A 20,072-nucleotide genomic window follows, 5' to 3' on the forward strand; every position below is an offset into this window, starting at 1 on the left:
CAGTACAGAAGCTACTAATGTTTCCATCTTTTTAAAAAAATAAATACTTACTGTGTAGGTAGGGTATGCTGATATTAAGGATTTTATGGTATGTATCAATTTAGGAAAATTTTGCAATATTCTTTAGGAAAGTTAGTTTTAAAATAATGAAACTTCAGCTCTTAGCACAAACTCCTTTGAGAACAGTGCATCCAAATGACAGGTTAAGGAGACATGATGTAGTTGAGAAACCTTAAAGTACAGAAAGAAATTCTGGAAAAGTTGCAAATTAAAAAGAGTAGAGGCAACAGTCAGACTGTAGTACTTTTCAGAGTCAGAAGAACTTTGGAAAAAACAAACATGCAAAGCTATGTGTGCACATATCCATATTCATATTGTGCTATAATGAAAAATTGTGTTCCCAGATTTCATAGCATCAACGTTTTATTGCATTATCTCCTACTAGATAGAGACGCATCGTGCTCTCTGGAAGCATTGGTAATTAATGTAAAGCACTGGTAGAGAAGTTTATACCACAAACGGAAAGAAAGTAAAGAGCTTGGTTGGCAACACTTTCTTTAAGTGACTGACAACTCTTGGTGTGTGTGTGGGGGTGTGTGTGTGTAGAACATTAAAGAAACATGAAACAAGTTAAAATCATCTTAAAATATTATTCCTGTCTTATGTGTTCTTTGCTTTTAGAAACATAATGAAGTATCTCGTATTTGCTTCAAAATAATCCAGTGGTGGGAAGGAGGATAGGTGGGGGAGAGGGTCCGGGGGTATTATAGATGACACAGGATTGTGTGTGCGTGTGTGTGTGTGTGTGTGTGTGTTTATTTCCCCACCCCCCCCAACAGCACTGACAGGTCCTGGCAATATAAATGTCATCTCAACAGGTTGGATCTAGGAGGCCTACAATCATCTTGCCATCATGCTCTTACAGAACTCTTTCTAAATGATTAGCCAGGAGCTTCTTCTGACTTGTTTACTTGTCCCCAGAACCACAGAGCTCAGACACTGGCCTTCCTTCATCCAGTGCCCTGTGAGAGGAAACCCCCTTGGTAATTTAGGGGAAGTTTCTTCCCTCTGAGGAAAACTCAGATGGAAACTCAAGTAATTGTTTAAAAAACTAAATAGAAAGACAGCAAAACCTATTTCCCCATACGAGGGAGTGCAGGAAATGGACATTTGAAAGCAGTACTAACTGATAATGTAGATGTTGCTGGGTTAGCAAAACAAGGGCAATTATGGGTAGTGCGCTGGCCTCCAGCCTGGGGATCTGGGGTTATTACAAAGATCTCCATGAAGAAGCTAAAAAGAAGATTATCTTGCCTAGAGAAATAAATCTGCACAAACATAAGGCTTGAGAACCTAGATTCTACCCAGACTCAGAATCGGCTGGATCATTCCAGCAGATCAGTCCTTCAGCAGAGAATACCGTCACCCCAAAGCCTTCTTTCTGCTTATCATGAAATACTCACTAAACACGGAACAGAGGGAAGATGGCGTACTGTCCCCTGCAGACATACAACCCATGGCATTGCCACAGAAAGCCTTGTCTGGCTACAGAACCTTCTCTCTTTCTCTCTATCTCTATGTCTGTCTCTTTCTGCTGGTAGAAACTCCAGCGTCTTTTAACTTGGCTTTATGGGGCACACAGAAGTCTTTTGTAATGGAATGCAGGCTCCTAGTCATTCCCAAGGTGAGCAGTTCTCCTAGCAGAAGTCCATTCAAATCAAAGTCAATAGACTGGGTGTCTGTGTGTGTCCTCAAGCACAAATCTCCAGTCAGAATTCATCAGCATCCATCATTGCTCTACTGAAAACCATTATCATATCAGCAGAAGAAAAGCATCTCTTTCCAACACAGCCCACAGACCTGTAGTTCCACAGTAGTTTGAAAGAAATCACCAAATTGGTAACATAGGGGGAAAAAATCTTATTTTTCTTAGAGAATAATTTAATTTTAAAAGAAGTTTTAAATTTTTCTTTCTTGTTAATTTTATTAAAGAAACTTTCAAAAGTGTCTTACAAACCAGAACCGATCAAAACCACAGGCTACATTGAAGCTGCTGAAATTCACAGATAAAAATTCCCAGGAATTCCCTGGCAGTCCAGTGGTTAAGACTCCGTGCTTTCACTGCTGAGGGCCTGGGTTCAATCCCTGGTTGGGTAACTAAGATCCCACAAGCCGTGTGGCCAAAAAAAAAAAAAAAAAAAAAAATCCCAGCTCATAGAACCCCAAGCCTTCTAGAAAGTCAAATCTCACACAAAGCCTTGATGAGCCTGGGGCTTCTGATCTTTCAATTCAAAAACTGTTCCATTTTTACCACAAAAGTTTTTCCATAAACATTCAATTCTGAGGGGTTAGGTTACCACAGGCAGAACCCCTCTGAGCCAGTGGTTTGTTGCAGCTGACCCAACCCCAGCTGGTATTAGCAGAGGATTGGTTCCTGGTGACTCTCCCTACCCAGTCACGTGACACCTGGAGCTCTGGGTTCAATTCTGGGAAAACAATGGGATTCAGGAGAGGGCAACCCAGTTGGTAAGGGGCCTAGAAGGACTGGGCACATGAGAAGAACTGGGAGAGAAATTCTAGGCTGTGCTCAGATGCCCTCTTGAAACTGGCTGAAGAACTGTGCTCCATGGGGCACAATTAGCACCACTAGGTGGACCTCGCAGGAGACAAGTGCAACTCAAGTTCGGACCACCTAAGCATGAAACTTTCAGGAGGCAGCTGATGGCCACCTTCCGGGGTGCTGGAGAGGGGACTCCTGTCCTGGGCGTCGGGATGCATAGCATCACCTCTCTCTGCCTTCCAGTTTGGACAGCCTCAGTCTTCTGTCTCTCCTCCTGAAAGCTGAGTGGCTCTGCTCTGAAAGGGAAAGTTTCTGTGGCTGAAACCCTGTTAGGTGCCTCTTCCCTCTGACTTCCCATCTGTGAGGCTATGTTCCCCGGTGTTACTTTTGCTGGGAACGTCACGGGGCACCCCCCTCTGGCTCTTACCGTGTTTAACGGTGAGCCAGGTGTGAGGAAAGCAACAACAAGCTGCTGACTGGGGAGCCTGAAAACTGGAGACTCAGGAAGAGGGATGGCCTGATACTCAGTCCCTACTTTGTCCTCCACTGGGCTCTTCTTCCCTGGGTCACTGTTCCCGTGACGCTGCAATCGTGAGTCTATCTCCCAACCAGACTCTGAACTCCTTGAGGTCAGGGGCCTTGTCTTCCTCATTTGGGACCCTCAGGTCCTAGAAAAGTGGCTGGTACGTAAAAAAGCTCAACAAGTGCTTAGTGAATGAAACTGTCTGTGACAGAATGGTAGACATTTTCTGGGACAGCTAGACTTAAATAAATTTGTCTACACTTTACCAAAACCCAAATCCACTAAAAATAAATAAAAAGCATTTAATTTCCCAGATTTCCTTTCTATAGGATGCAAAAAAGCCAGGTGATCTCTTTGGCCCTCAGACGGGTCTTCCCATTAGATCTTACAACCTCTCCCTCTAGATGGATGTTATTTAGCCTCCCTTCCCACATTTGTAAACAGATGGAGATAGAAAATAAAGCGGGGCCAATGGTTGGCTTCAGATGAGCTGGGCTGAAGCTGCTTTCTCGGTACCTTGTTTCCAGGCTGCCATGAAGTGTGTTCGAGTGTTGAGACAGACTCAGTTTGTCAACGTTTTGATTAGCCGGGAAGGCTCTGCTTTCGGCATGTAAGCAGCACGTGGAATTTACTGCCCTGTGGATTCCAGGGTGCCACACACTGGGGCTAAGTTTCTCAGGAAAGACCGGGCAGTTGTATAACCAATGATAATATTTAGAATTATGCAGCTGTGATAAGGTCATCCCATCCCTCACTGCAGGGCAAAAACCAATCCCTTCCAGTAGAGAGGAAGGAATTTTCCCGTGTTGTTACTCCATTACTCACGGTTTCTTTAATTTACCTTTAATAGGAAACTGATAGCTGTAAGGATCACAGACATACGAGACGTGAGGAATCTGGAGGCTTAGTTACATGCCCCTGAACTGAAGCTCTCTTCTTTTTCTAGAATTTTCACTTATACAATGTGGACCAGGACAGCTCTCACTGCTGCTACTCTGACTGCCAATAACTACCATTAATTGAGCACATACTGTGTGCCAGGCATAAATCCTCAGAACAACAGACCCACGACATAGGTACCATTAACACCTTCGTTTTACAGAGAATGAAAAGGAGGCCCAAAGAAACTCCTCCCTACCCAAGATGGATATTTTTTTCCCTCCTTCAATGAAATGTATGTGTGGGGGAAGAAAGGAAAGCAATCTACAGTCCCTTTTCTTGTACATAGATGCCTGGGGTATTTCACAAAGGCCTCAGCTATATCCCTGAGTCATGACAATGAATAGTTTAAAATATTAAATTTTTCTTGTGTGATTTTGGCTTTCATTTTTGCAAGGCCTTCACAAACCTTTCACATGTCCAAATACTAAGAATTGCCTAGCTCATTTTTTGCCCTCTTGTGTTAAAGGAAATGACAAAATTTTAGATTATTTTTATTGTAACTGTCATTTCTCTGACACTAAGGGCCATACTTTGAGGTATGCCATTTATTGTCTGTACTTTTATTTTCTCAGGTAAGAGAGCCTTTTGCTGAGTGTAGCTTGTTGGCTTCAACTACAGTTAAGTCCCACATTCCATTGAATTCATTGGTCTACAGATTTGGAAGATGTTTGTCAAAAGGGATGCATCCCCCTTCCAGAAAACTGGAGACACGGAAGATTCCTTTCGAGGTAAGTGATTGAGAAGGAATGCACACTTAGAATGAGAAAAGAAGAAAGCACTAGTTTTCTGAAAAAATTCCAAAGTAAGGAGGAGGTGATGGTTACGTCTACACAGAGCAACTTGAAATGGAGTTTAATTATTATCTAGTGTATTTCATAAGGGTTAAGTCAGCCGAGCCAACTCATAATTCTGGCATGAAATATCTAGTCTGGCTGCTTATCTTGACCAAATCAGTAGGAATTGGTACCAACCCCCTATTTTATTGTGCGGTATGTTGGCATACAAGTATTCTTCTTGTTCAAAAAAATAGGTACTTGAGTACAAATCTAGCCGTTAGGCTTTCTCCAGCTTCTCTCTGGCAGCTTCTGGAATGCTAATACACACCAAGGATGTTTGGAAGGATTGAAAATTTCAAATTCAGAAAAAGGAGAACATGGCTTACAGGGGATCTAGTGCCACAATTCACCAACAGGGATGTTCCAACTATGAAAACGTAACTTCAATGTCTCAGAGTTTAAACGTGATTAAATGTACAGAACCTTCTAAAACAAAATGCCAAATGGAAATAATGCAATAAGGGTTTCATGCATTTCACCTTCTGTCTGCACAGACCCTGGGACTTTTGAACTTAAGAGTGCTGAGTTCTCGTGTTCCTGTCGGGCGCAGAAAAGGCCAACGTGGCTAGGACACAACGTGGTAATACCCAGAAGGTGGAGGAGAAGTTTTCCAACAGTTATTTGTTTAGTAGACAATAAATGTGGTGTTCAGTAGCTGATTCCATGTTGAGTTAAGCTTCGATATGGAACTGCCAACAGTGGAATGAGGCAACATATGAAACCCAGAGATAGCCTGATGGGTGCACAAATCTATCAGTGCATTTCTTATAATTAATAGCACTGACGCTGAAACCTGAGTTCCAATATTGGTAGCCCAAGGGATGGATTGAGCCTGCAGATGTTAATTATGTCAATGTTTGAAAATCTAGGTTCTTATCAATTTTTGGATTTCTGGATTCTTTTGAAAAATTGGAAGATCTGGCCCTTGTTGACACATGGCAACAATTGGCTGGAGCTGATAGCTTTCAGGTCACAATCTTGCCTCCCTTTGTCTACGCTATTCTGCAGTGGGTCACTTTCCATTTATCATCACACTCATCTCTGTTACCTCTCCTGTCAAAGAGAAATACTTCTCTGTATCCATGACTCTATTAAGTAGGAAAACAAAAAGTAGCCTGAAAGGGCAGCTTCATATATATACATCGCCCGCTTGGCCACTGGAGGCATCTGAGTTTGCTTTTCCATTCTAAAATAGTGGACCCTGACTTTGTTGTCTCCCAGCACATTCTCCAATAATGCTTCCCAACACTTACAGGGATCCCCTGGGGTGTGTGTACTTTGCAAAAGTCGCCCCCCCCCACCTCCTCATTCACACTGAGTCACACCCTGCTTTGGTTTAGAATCCCTGTACTTAAAACCATGAAAGAAATTCTTATGGAATCTATCACTCATTCCAGTTGATCATGAATATCTAAATTACCATGTAGCTTGGAAATTATTCCTTTGAGACCAACACCTTAAAAAGATCTTTGGCAAGCTAAATTAAGCCGCTTCTCTTAACAGTCCTGGAAAAGAGCTGATACTCTTTTAATGGTCCCTAGTGGCAGCATTCCCAACTTGCAATTAGGTTACATTTTAAAAGTTCATTTTATACTGGTTGTTTGCAGTTTATAATTCCTTTCTCTTTAACACCAATATTATAAATGTTGATAATTTCTCCAAGGTTTACGCACAATTTCTTTTTAACCATGCAGAGGGATTGCATCACAGTGGGTTATTTTTTTTCCCAGAAAAATTACTCAACGAAAGCTCTTATTCCTTCAACAAAGTTGATGTATTAAGTATTAGAAAATACCAGGAAATTCCACTTCAAATAACTGTTAACTCGGATTGCTACTAAAGGGAGTTAATATTTCCTCTAGTTGTACCAAATGAGGGCTTTCCTCTTATAAAACCCACTGTAGCACAGTGGAAATTTTAGCACAATTGCCAGAAAGCAGAAACCTCTAAACACTGTTCTCACCCTTGAAGAGACAGTATAAAGGAACCCCAAACCCCACAGTTTGCATCCAGAAAAACTGCAGGTACTCAATTCAGACTCCAGCCAGTAGGGATGGTGGGAAGGGACTCCCTGTATCATTAAACAAAATAGTGGATGTGAGTTCTGTCCTCTAAGTGCTTCTGCAAGAACTTGTTTCCCAGGAAAATGGCAGCACGTAGATAATGAGGATGTGCCCTCACGTCAGCATGAATTTAGCTTCTGTGATAAGAATCGTGGCCGCTGTGATTACCTCTGGTCAGCAATGGGCCAGGCCAGTTTCAAAAACAAGTGCCCCAAATCATTCTGTCTACTTGATTGTTTTATGGGCACTTCATCCTCCAATGGAAGCTTTATGTACATGCAATCACTTGTTTGAAGACCTGAACAAGTAGAAGCCAGCAGAGATCTGCAAGGCGCTGAAAAAAAAACAAACTGACATAGTTTCTGTCCAAGTAATGGCCAGCCCTCCAAGGCATAGAGCAGTCAGAATCTTGCCCCAAGACTTTTGAGTTGTTCTATGTTGTTCTTATTACACAGAGATCTTGAAAGGCGATTATAAATGGCCTTGAGAACTCCCTGGGTGGGGGGGCGGGGGAAAGATGCTCGGAGCCACAGAATGATCTGCCTAAAGGTGGGCAGTAAGCCAAGGACGGAAGAGAAAACAGGGCCAGTAATACCTGAGTTCTGGGTTTTAGCTACAAACTCAGAAACCATCCTGCTGGGGCAGTGTCTATGGACATTCCTTCTCCAAGTCAGAGATGTGCTGTGGGGAAAGAGAAGAGTTTTCTAAAACTTCTTGGTTCTGTTTGTATTCTCCAATCAAGGTACCAGTGACTCTTCAACCATTTCCCATGCAGGCGTAAGTCGTTATTTCGCGTTCATAGAAAATAAGAATCCTATCCTGCAAAGCTTCCTTCCGTGCCTTGAAAAACCAAGTGTCAACTGACAAAATATCTGGATGGGGAAAATCTCCCACCCCCTCCCCATTCTCCCACCAGCGTAAAAGGCAACGGGGGTGGGGGACAATGGAGAAGGGAACGAAATCATGCGGGTTCACCAGGAAAAGATACAGTGTTGGTGGCAGCAGAGTTGGTGAGTGTGTTGTGGGCATTACCTCTTGATGAGGCTTCCAAGAAGGCTCCCGCTCAAGTCGTGGTGGCTCTGAGAACAAGCATTCTTGCATCAATAGCTAATAGGCTGTCCAACCAGATGTTATCTGGGTGGGATAAGAGGGTGAGAAAACAGACCTGTTGTACGCTGTTGTCAACTACATCGCTGTGGGCAGAGAAGGCTGGTTGTGTAGTGTTTAGCAGTGCGCCTCTTTTGTAGTGAGGCAGACCAGATTACATGGCGGTTCAAATCCGTTTCCTCTTGTGATTGGTAAAATACGAGAGTTATAATCATTCATGCATTACTAAAGCCTCCTTTCCATCATTTTGAAGGGACTTTTATTTTCTAGAACAGAGCATGCATCCAGCAGAAACCTAAAGCGTTTGTTTTTCTAAGCGATCTTTTGCAATAAGCACACATGAAAAAAACAAAACAAAACTGCATAGGGTACCTGTGACAAGACTGGAGATGATTAGTGGTAACACCAGCATCTGTAACATCCGCATCAGAAGTTCCCCGGGAAAGGAGAAGTATTTGACTTCCCGGTAGCTCATTTTGTATGGTCGGAGGGTAAATCCAAGGATTGTACCTGCAGGAGAAAAAACAAAAACAAGACAAAGAAGAAAAGTTGAGTCTTTTTCGAAACTGTAGCAATCGTAGAAAAATAAGCAAGCATTTGGCTGATCATCACTCCTGTCTAAGGAGACTCGATTTATTTAAGCAGCAAATATTTGTGCCACTTTGGAGCAAGGGGTGTGCCTATCTTTTCAATCATAGTCTGGAAGGGTCTGGCTGAATTCAGGGCTTCGAGTAGAACTTAGAGAAAAAAATGCTCCTGGTCTTAGCAAATGAAAAATTTCTCTGTCTAACTTGCATGCAGGGGAACCAATTTTGACATGGCCCAGGACATGGATTGGGGCATATCTAGGAAATAAATCACGTATCCACACACAAGGCAATATAGGAAAACAATAAAAGAGGCTTATTATAATGAAGTTCTTTTGTAACAACAGATGTTAGAACGGCTGGCATAACCACTTATAAAGGGCAGTGTAATTTTATCTTTTACAATGAAAAAAACCTCCTCTTGTGCACACTGTTAATCCATTTTCATCATCTCCCTGTCTACACACCACACTTTCTGTCTACATGGTCCCGATATTGCCTTGGCAACTATATTGTACAGACTTGCTAGTTGCTGGCAAAAGAAGACAACAAAATTAGCAGAGACTTTTTCCAAAAGTTTTCCCTGAAAACTTAGGGGATAATAAGGGAAAGAGAAAGCAATTTTCCCCTTAATTTGATTCTGCTCCTGGAACTTTAAAAAATATTTAAATGATAACTCTATAGGTATATCAAATTATGCTTGGTACCTTTGGAAATGTTCAGAAATTAACAGATGTATTGAATAATTTTTCTCCTTCTCCCCTTTTCCTAATAAACTTTCTTTGCCCCCCCCGCCCAGATTTTCTTATTCCATTATTGTAAATATTTTCAAAAATTTTACTAAACCATGTGAGTTATAGAGAAGTACTGAGTAGTCTAGAGGCTAGAGGTTGGGGGAGGAGAGAGAATACTGTGTAGACACAAGTTTTTCCAAAGGAAGCAAGCAGTCCTTTAAGGAAACTGAACCATCTTAACTTCTTATGAAATGAGACACAAAGTTCATTTCAATTGTTACTGTAACTCCAATTTCAATTCTTGGATTCCAACAACATGAAGTATCCATTCTTTGATTACATACCGTGATATCGCAATTACAAGTTGAATCTACATGACTAGAAAATCCAGCTGACCCTGTTTTCAAGACCTTCAGAAAAATATTTATTGCTTTTTCCCAATGTAACAGTAATATGTTCGGGAGAAAAAAGTTGATTTGGAAAATGTAGAAAAGAGGAAGCCAAAGCCTGCCTTTATTGGTTCTACCATTTAAATAGCAAATAGCTAATACTGACTGAGCTCTCTCTATTTGCCAGGCATTGTTGTTAGTGCTTTACCTGTATTAGTATCCATATATTTAATCCTCACAAAACTCCCAGGACATAGGTACTAATTTACCACCAATTTACTGATGGAGAAATCTAATCATAGTGAAGTTAAAACATGCCCAATTTCAACAGCTCTTCCATATCAAAGTCAAATAGCCGTCCATTCAAGTGGCAGAGCTGGAATTTAAACCCAGGCAGTTTGGACTCAGACCTCACATTCTTGACTACTTTTCATACTTCCTGTCTCTTCAGTAGAGCAAAGACAACTACTGTTAGTGCTTCCCTGAGCTTCTTTCCAGAATGTTCTCTTACAGAGTTAAATACACAGGGATCACGCAGACTATACTTTTCCATATATAGTCACCATAAACATCACTTTTAAGCCTCATGATAGCAGATCCAGTGATTGTATCAAAATTTACTTACTACCATTTTTGTTGTTGAACACTTGGTTGTTTCGCAGTTTTTACTTTTATGAAAAACACCATTATGAATATACGAAGGCTGGTTTTTACCTAGAGGTATTTTGTTTAGTGTAGTTCAGGGAAAGGGAACCAGTGCATTAAAGAATCTGGTTACCAGCTGCGGGGAGGAGAGAAATAGGTGAGGGAGATTAAGAGGTATAAACTTGCAGTTACAGAATAAATGAGTCATGGGTATGAAATGTACAGTGTGGGGAATATAGTCAATAATTATGTAATATCTTTGTAGAATGACAAATGGTAACTAGACTTATCATGAAGATCACTTGGGAATGTATAGAGACATGGAATCACTACGTTGTACACCAGGAACTAACATAGTGTTGTAGGTCAATTATACTTCAAAAACAAGCAAACAAACTCATAGAGATCAGAACTGTGGTTACAAGAGGGGGTGTGTGTGGGGAAAGGAATTGGATAAGGCAGTCAAAAGGTATAAACTTCCAGTTATAAGACAAATAAGTACTAGGGATGTAATGGACAACATGACGAATTAACACTGCTGTACGTTGTATATGAAAGTTTTTGGGCATTCCCTGGTGGTCCAGTGGTTAGGGCTCCGTGTTTCCACTGCAGGGGGCATGGGTTCAATCCCTGGTCGATGGACTTTCACTAAGCTTTTTGTGATAATCATTTCATGATGTATGCAAGTCAAATCATTATGCAGTACATCTTTGTGTGTGTGTGTGTGTGTGTGTTGTTGTCGATTTTTTTTAGCCGAGCTGCAAGACTTGCGGGATCTTTGTTCCCAGACCAGGGATTGAACCCGGACCCTCAGCAGTGAAAGCTCAGAGTCCTAACCACTGGGCTGCCAGGGAATTCCCATGCTGTACATCTTAAACTTATACAGTGCTGTATGTCAATTACACCTCAATAAAACTGGAAGAAAAAAAAAAAAGCATATGACTACCTCAATTCATGTTATCAAATTGCTTTCCCAATGGATTGGCCCAGCAGTTTAATACCCCATTAGTGAATGAGAAGACTTTATTTCCCATACCTCTAGGAATGGAATATTATCATAAAAACTTGTTAAAAGAAGCAGAATTTTTGAATGAGTAAATAGTCTGTATATTTGTTTTCTTTTGAATTTACTTAACATCTAATGACCATTCCTCCTAATTGTATTTCACCAGTCATTTACTAAATCCTGATAGTTTAAGAGTTTATGTATGTGTGTGTATATTTGGTATAGATTCTTTATATAATAGAGATAATTACCCTTTGCCTATGTTTAAAATAATATTTGCTATAGTTTTTTTCTAATTTGCTTGCCATATATTATTACTTAAAATATACAGGTGTTCTACAAATAATGTCTACACATCTTTTTTATTAAGTGATTTCTTCAAGAGTTATAAACTTTAATTTCCCTCACCCTCCCAAGTTTGAGAAATCTTCAATACACTTTTCCTTTTTCGATAGTTTGCTTGGTTTTAAAATCTTTAATCTCCCTGGAACTCTGTTTGGGGTAAGGTATTTAATTTCAATTTTCAGTGTGCATTATTCAATACAACAGTATTAACAGCACATAGGAATTATAAAAAGCTCTGGTTATATCTGGTTCTTTCCTACCTGTTCATATAAAGGTCAAGTTACTAAAATCTGTGCTTTATCTTATAATAAGCATGCAAGGAATAAAATAAATATTATAAAGTTTACTTCCAATCAAATGTATTTTCACTGGCATTGGTTATGTTTTGTGACTTTTATTTACATGCATTTAAACGTTTGTCATTCAATTAAAACAAAAAATATGCACAGTAAGCCCAAGAAACTCATTTTGGTCTTCTGGAATTTGACCATACCAAGCGAGTAGGAATTTTAGATATCCTTCAAATAACAATTTAAGAACAAGTTTGGTTTTACAAGATCCTTTCTAAATACAGTTTTAGAAATGTATTTACTCATGTACAACAATATTTTCAAGGGTGGGTAGGATCCTGCCTAGTCCAGAAATACCCATTTAAATTATAATTCAGAAAAAATTGGTAAGATAGCTGCTCTACTAATGCTCTACTAATGATACAGAGCAACAGAAAGACAGTCAAGAAGGCAAAGTCTCAAGAGGTGGTGAAATTTTTCATCTGTCTCCTTCCAGTCAAGATGGTCTTGCTTGGAAGTGTTAGTCCTGGCATCTACCCTAGAATGTCTCTGTTTCTTTACCGTCTCCAATACAGAAACCACATTTTCTAAAAGCTCTTTTTTATAGTAGGAACTGCAGAAAGATGACATCATTTATTTATAAGGGATAGTTTTAAGTCAAGTGCTTTGAAGAGAGGAGTTGTTTAGAGTGATAGCACATTGCAAATACACTTTGAATCCGTTTTGTCCCTGACTGTGCTTTGGTTTATTTACTGTCTCTGGGTTTATCAAGTGAGCCATTTCTACTCTTAGGAGAGATTATGTGGGGAAGGGCAGTTTTTATTGGGCTCTTACTATGTGTTAATGGTGGTGTGATCCTCATCACAACTTTATGAGGTAGGTATTATCATATCTATTTTAAAGATGAATACGCTGAAGCTCAGGAGTTAGTTAACTGGCTCAAGGTTACACAGCTAGTAAGTGGTTGACCCGGGGGCTTCCAAACAAAAGCCAGTGCTCTATCTACTAGCTTGCTTGAAGACAGTTCTCAAATGCACCTGGCCTCTGGGTCTTCAGCATCTCTAACCCCCCAAATTGTAGAAGCACTTGAGTACTAACCCTGGATCTGCTAGAGATGTCCCAGAGGCACCTTCGGAACCTTCCACAGGTCCACTTACTTTTTGAGGATTCCACAATATGGTTATTAGTATCAAGTCACTGTTTAAAATGGTTACACCAAGTCCCTTTTCATGGAATGATTTAACTAAATGTATATAGAATTTATTAATTAAAGTAGCCTGCCTTTTCCCTCCAGTGCACACATTTTAATCCTTGGAAACCATCAGTAACAAAGGTGGGAAAGACATTAAATGAAAACATCCTTCAGGTTCTCATGCTTAATGACAACAGCTAACAGTCTTCAGCACATGCAAGATGCCAAGTTCTCACAAGCACAGATGCCATGGAAGCCAGGACTGGTACTACCCATATCTCACAGATGGAGAACCAGTCACTGACAAAGTAGGTAAACTGCCAAAACCACAAACCTGTATAGGTCGGAGCCATAGTCAGCATAGAGAGAGGTCGAGCTCTTCTCAAGGTCAGCTGAGTGGCTGAGGTGGGCTTCATACCCCGCTCCAGGGCCCAGACCCTCACCCACTATGCTGTACTCATGGCCTTTCAGTAGACATGGTACGAATTTAAAGAGCCTAAGTTAGGACACAACATTTTATCTACATTTTCATTCTCTTTTGAATTAGGTTAACTAAATATAGAGCTTAAGTTGAGGAAAGATTTTGTTGATTTTACTTAATGAAGTCCACATCTAGCTTTTTTTCAGTTCATTTGTTAAATGAATAAACAAAAGCCATTTTTTCCTTCAGCTTTCTGCTGGGACAGGCAGCGTTAGAGGTGAAGCCAGTGTGCTGAGGTCAGCCAGCTCTCAGCATCAAGTTAAGAGGAGATGCTCTGCATATGCAAAGATGGCTTTTCTGGGTAAGCAATTCAGGTTTCTGATGAGTCTTCCCTGAAAACAAGTTCTCACAGCCTGATACATAGACTTCTCAGAGCCCTCTCCACTCTGCCCTTTCGACCAGTTAGAGGGAGAAGGGTGGAGGGAAGCCTGCTTCCCTTCAGTAAAGCAACTCACTGCCTCTGCAGAGCTGAGTTCCATTAGTGGGCACTTATTTAAGCCCATTGATTGATATTCCCAGAACTAATAAAAACTTTTATGGCTACCAGATTTTTAGTGCAAAAGAACAGATCCTTTATTATTGATTACTCTGCAAAAATAACCATAAAAACCAGAAGAACTTCCTAACAGGATTTGTTAGATCCGAAGCAAACTTTGCAAAGTTGGCATCTTGGTGGCATTATGTAATACATAGATGTCACGAGCAATATCAGAATTCCTCGTTCTCAGCCAACAATCTCATAGTATTCTTATTTTGGTATTTTAACAAGATTTCTAGAATCTAGGAAATATCTTAACAAAAATGTTTACAGTGATCAAAATTAACCGTCCTTGTTGAATGCTACAAACAAAGATGCATTTTTAAAAAATACTTTTTCTGGGGCTTCCCTGGTGGTGCAGTGGTTGAGAGTCCGCCTGCCGATGCAGGGGACGCGGGTTTGTGCCCCGGTCCGGGAGGATCCCACGTGCCGCGGAGCGGCTGAACCCGTGAGCCATGGCCGCTGAGCCTGCGCATCCAGAGCCTGTGTTCTGCAACGGGAGAGGCCACAGCAGTGAGAGGCCCATGTACCGCAAAAAAAAGAGAGAGAAAAAATACTCAAGAAAAAGAGTCCTTCAGGGGTTCACTGTTTCTCCCTGGGGAGTCTATACAACAAATACTTCTTTGGAAGATTAAATGTCACTTCACTTTCTAAACTAAGACACAATGTGCACCCTGGAGCCTCAGAAAGAACACATACCTGGTTCACTTTTTTTTTTTTTTTTGTTGCGCTACGTGGGCCTCTCACTGTTGTGGCCTCTTTCGTTGCGGAGCACAGGCTCCGGATGCGCAGGCTCAGCGGCCATGGCTCACGGGCCCAGCCGCTCCGCGGCATGTGGGATCTTCCCGGACCGGGGCACGAACCGTGTCTCCTACATCAGCAGGCGGATTCTCAACCACTGTGCCACCAGGGAAGCCCCGCTGGTTCACTTTTGAAGGCCAGACATTCACAAGTTAAAGCTAAAGACCTGTTTTAAGAATTCGGTTCATATCTAATCTGAAAAAAATTATTGAAAATATTAAGAAGCCAGAAAATATTTAAGAGTAAAAGAATGAAGCACAATCTGAAGTAAACTTTAGACCAAATCACCCACTTTAACTTTTGGTGGATGTTGGCGTTTGAAATAGTAAAGTTTTACTAACGTTCCCGCCCTATCTCCAAACTCTGTCATGAACAGATTGGCAGACCAAAGCCTTCTAGAGTTATTATTCACAATGCAAAATTCTCCAGGAAAAGAGACGATGGCCCCCAAAGAGCTCAGATGTCAAAAGAGAATCTAAAAGTGATATTGGCATTGATTTTGAGAGGAAGATCTCACATTCTGAGGCCAGCTGTAAGAAAACTACCAAAGGCCCACCACCCAAGGTGAGCTAACTAGCTCTTCTAGCATTTACATTGCAAACCAGTCAAAGCCCATTCAAACTCCTACTGGGAAAAAGCTTGGCCTGCAGATCTTCAACCAGAAAGGAGACCATGCTGTCTGCTTGAATGCAAGATGGCTCAAAGATATAATAGTATCAAATATTTTTGTTGATAGCACACCACTGGTTTTATGTGACAAAATACTATTCTTTCCCAGCTAGGGTCTTTTCATTTTTGTAGTAAAAAACCAAACACACAGGGCTTCCCTGGTGGCGCAGTGGTTGAGAGTCCGCCTGCCGATGCAGGGGACACGGGTTCGTGCCCCGGTCCGGGAAGATCCCACATGCCGCGGAGCGGCTAGGCCCGTGAGCCATGGCCGCTGAGCCTGCGCGTCCGGAGCCTGTGCTCCGCAACGGGAGAGGCCACAACATTGAGAGGCCCGCGTAACGCAAAAAAAAAAAAAAAAAAAAAAAACCAAACACACAAACAAAAAACCAGCACTACTTTGCCTCAAGTTCACAACAATCTAATGTATGATGTAATAAAATCACAGGAGTGGCATCCATTGCCTTTGCCGTATTCTATTGGTTAAAAGCAAGGTCACAGTTTCCACCACACCAAGTGAGCTGCACAGGATGATAAGGGCTTTGTCTGACCTGCACAGTCTCTGGGCCTGGCCCCCAGCTGCTGCTGAACAGTTTCCGGAGCAAAGGAACTGCTTAGTTGCACCGATTCCCTACTGCACTCCAAACTCTGATTTCTCTCGTGATGTGGGAAACTGGTTCTTGTCTGAACTATGATTTCTCATATGCTTAGGTTTCTAGATTCACAAACTAGGAGTGATAGCTCTCGATTCCTAATTCTCTCACTAGACAGGTTTTTTGGGGTATGAAAGACAGCAGGTGTGATGCTGTAGAAAGATCATAGTCTGGGAGTCAGAGATGAGGGTTCTGGGCCTGATGCTGCCAGTAAATTATGCTAGTAGATACTTCACTTAAATGACTGAATCTTCATAGCAAACCTACAGGACTTAATATCACCATCTTATAGATGAAGAGACTGAGTCCTAGAAAAAATAAGCCAACTGTCCAGGATTATGTGGCCAGTAACTGACGTTGGCAAAATGGGGTTTTAAACTTAGATCTGCCTATTTCCGCAGCTAATATCTTCAAGTCACAATCTCTTTGCCCTCCCTGCCCGCTTCTTAATCTGAATAATGGGAGAAACAGATCAGAAAGGCAGTATCTATGATCTTCTTGAACTTTAATATTCTCTGCTACATATTCTGAGCATTATCTTAGCTGTTTTATATGCATTCATCTTGTTTCTTATAATGAATTCTGAAGTCCTTGAGAATGCCTACGAAAGCTTGTAGTAAGTCATAAAATGCTTTATCAATTTGGCCATTACGGTTATTATGGCAGGTACTCAATAATTATTTGAGAGATCAAATAAAAGTTTCTATTTCAGAACTTGGCTAGATCGTGGCCCAATTTGGAGAAGTTAAAAGCCTGTCTCACGCCAGCCTGATGAAGCTGCTGGATGTAAAGTTCCATTAACTCATTTTTATAAAGAAGCCAAGGGCAAAATGGAGAATTTACCTGCCCAAGAGGTCTGCTGGTCCCAGGCTTTTTGTTTCAGCTCAAACTTCCAGGCATTTCCTGGTGAGAAGCTACTCTGTGTTTGAGCCAACCTTTCAACCCTCCCCCACTCCTCTGTTCCCACATCCTTCAGAGGCCCTGGCTTGGCTCATTCTTTTGTCCTTTGGTATTTCCTGTTGCTGGAGGTGGGAAATACCTGTTCCAGCCTTGTTCCACCAGTGGTGCCCAGATAACCAGCCGTGGGTGACTGATGACCAGGCACGGTACAGATGCAGACTCAAATCTGCATGGCGTGCAACACTGAGAGACAACTGAACCGGAAGAACCTTGGAGTTCTGAAAAGCCTGGTGCTTTCTTCTTAAAACTGCACTAACATAGACTATGTGAAACGGTAATATAATTTATAAATAATCCTACGGGTCTTTAAATGTCCAATCCATTGTCATTAAAAAAAATCTATTTTAGAAATAGTAACTGAAATCACCAGAATCTGTTGCCTTCCTTTCTGGGTAATATATATAGTTGTGAGTAGAAACTGGAAATGAAATATATTTTAAAATTTCCAAGTTCTCCCTGTGCCTTTGCTTGTCTGTCATATGCTTGCCAGCCCACACAAACTTCAAAGTCCACTCATCTCTACCTGTGGCAGCAGCCCCATTGGGGCAAACTCTTTTAAATCTCACAATTTGGAAGAGTAAATGACTCCAACCTCTATGGGGTATAAATTAGCTATACAAAATCACAAATGGGTATACCCTTAGTCTCAGCAATTGCACTTTTAGGGATGTATCCCACAGATATCCTTTACCAGGGTGAAATAACTTTAATCCCAGATTATTCATTATACCATGTGAAAAATGATATCAAAGGGTTGGAAACAACCTAAGTGTCCCATCAATGGGGAACTGCTTAAATAAAGTATGGTTCACCCATACAATGCAGCCTGGAGAGGATGAGGTGGTTCTTTATGTGCTAGTAAGGAATGACATCCAAGGGATACTGTAAAGTGAAAAAAGCAAAGTATGAAGTGAGCTATATATACTATGGCACAATTTGTAAAAGGCAAAAAAAAAAAAAACAAAATTAAATAAATATGAATTTATTTTTATGCTGATAAAATAACTCTAAAGTCACAGAAGAAACTGATAACAAAACAAATTGGACCCCTGGGGGATCTGTGTGGGTGTGACACTTTCATTTCATTTCATTTTTGTTCTTTTTGATTTGGGGCAATGTAGATTTATTTATTTCATAAGTAAAATAACAAAATAAATACACACACAAAAATGGCCCACAATTAAAAACAAAATCTGACTGAATTTTATTTTACATCTTTTCTGCTAAATGCCTGAATCTTTCTGAAAACTCACTCTGGGTCTGGGTTGCTTGGTCCTCAATCTGCTTTAATTTGCTTTAACAATGAGTTTCCTTAATTTGGGTCATGGAGAGGGGGGACACTAGCGTGCTCAGATTTATAGTTGAGGGGATCACTTTCTGACCAAAAGGATTTTTTTCTGGAGACAAGGAAGTGAATCTGAAAAAACTTTGAACTCAGTCGTTATAGGCTCGTGTACTGCTTCACCCAATTAGCCAGAGTTACAAGTATACCAGAGCTGAAAACTCACATTGTAAACCACTCAGCAAAGGTATGCTCTTTCCTCATCTGTCACGTTGTGGAAAGCATCCTGATGCCAGAACTTACAAAGCCCTGGCAAGTTTATTGAGTTGCAGCTTTATGCACAAGACTACTTCATTTGCCTTAAAAAAGCAAATCTAAGACAAAAGTAAATAAATAAGAAAAAAGAAAAGAAAACAACTTGGGTCATAGGCAGTCTCTTCAAAGACTCATCATTTCCTTCTTGATGCCTTTACCTTCACATTCATCAACACGCTGAAGAGAGCAGCAAGCACATGGATCTCTGGGGTTTTGCCTTTCTTGCTTTAAAAATGGAATTTCCAGTGATGCAATGTGTCTAAAAGAAGAGGCCATCTTTTCAGGGTGAGAAGGGCAGTAATTGTCCATCTCTACTCTCATTAGGAACAAATGAGCTTCATCTTACAAGATTTTGGATAGAAAGTCTCTCACTAATAGCCCACTGTTTTCTCTCTGAGAAGCAACAGCATTTTGTGACCTGGAATCATTGCTGGAGAACTGGAGAAATCTCTTTGGGGACAAGAAGAATAAAGTTGTCCTCTCAGGAGACAGGGACTCAGTCTTGAAATTCAAAACTTAAGTGTACCTTTCAACTCGCTGCTCCTAAATTTACCTTCAACTCTTTGATAAGATACACAGAGGAAAAAAAGGAGTGCCTTTCCCCGACATTGACTTAATTCAGCCAGGGTATATCTTCCTTTATCTAGCCTTGGGGGTTTTATTCTTCTCTTTTTGGTTTCAAAACCACTTGAGTGCATTTTTTTTTTTTTTTTTTTTGGCTGCATTGGGTCTTCGTTGCTGTGCATCGACTTTTCTCTAGTTGCGGGGAGCGGGGGCTACTCTTTGTTGCGCTGGGCGGGCTTCTCATTGTGGTGGCTTCTCTTGTTGCAGAGCACGGGCTCTAGGCACACGGGCTTCAGTAGTTGTGGCTCACCGGCTCTAGAGCGCAGGCTCAGTAGTTGTGGCTCATGGGCTTAGTTGCTCCGTGGCATGTGGGATCTTCCCAGACCAGGGCTCGAACCCGCGTCCCCTGAATTGGCAGGTGGATTCTTAACCACTGCGCCACCAGGGAAGCCCTTGAGTGCATTTTTGATTGGGTCTAGTGATGGGAATATTCTTGGTCTAGGGAATAAGCTCTGGGTCATTTTGATAGCACTGAAGCTTGACATAAAACTCATAATTTTTATCCTCGGTGAGCACAATGGCTAAAGTGTGTG

General features: G+C 41.1%; 1 protein-coding gene across 1 annotated transcript in view; it reads right to left on the bottom strand.

The window, feature by feature from the left end:
* SLC1A3 (solute carrier family 1 member 3) overlaps nt 1–20,072 on the bottom strand; it is a 74,056-nt gene that overhangs the window by 44,816 nt on the left and 9,168 nt on the right. Inside the window, exon 3 of the mRNA XM_032629000.1 lies at nt 8,404–8,541. Coding sequence (XP_032484891.1) covers nt 8,404–8,541 — 138 coding nt within the window. The remainder of the gene's footprint in view (nt 1–8,403; nt 8,542–20,072) is intronic.

Source organism: Phocoena sinus, chromosome 3 (genome assembly GCF_008692025.1).
Source record: "Phocoena sinus isolate mPhoSin1 chromosome 3, mPhoSin1.pri, whole genome shotgun sequence".
Lineage (NCBI taxonomy): Eukaryota > Metazoa > Chordata > Mammalia > Artiodactyla > Phocoenidae > Phocoena > Phocoena sinus.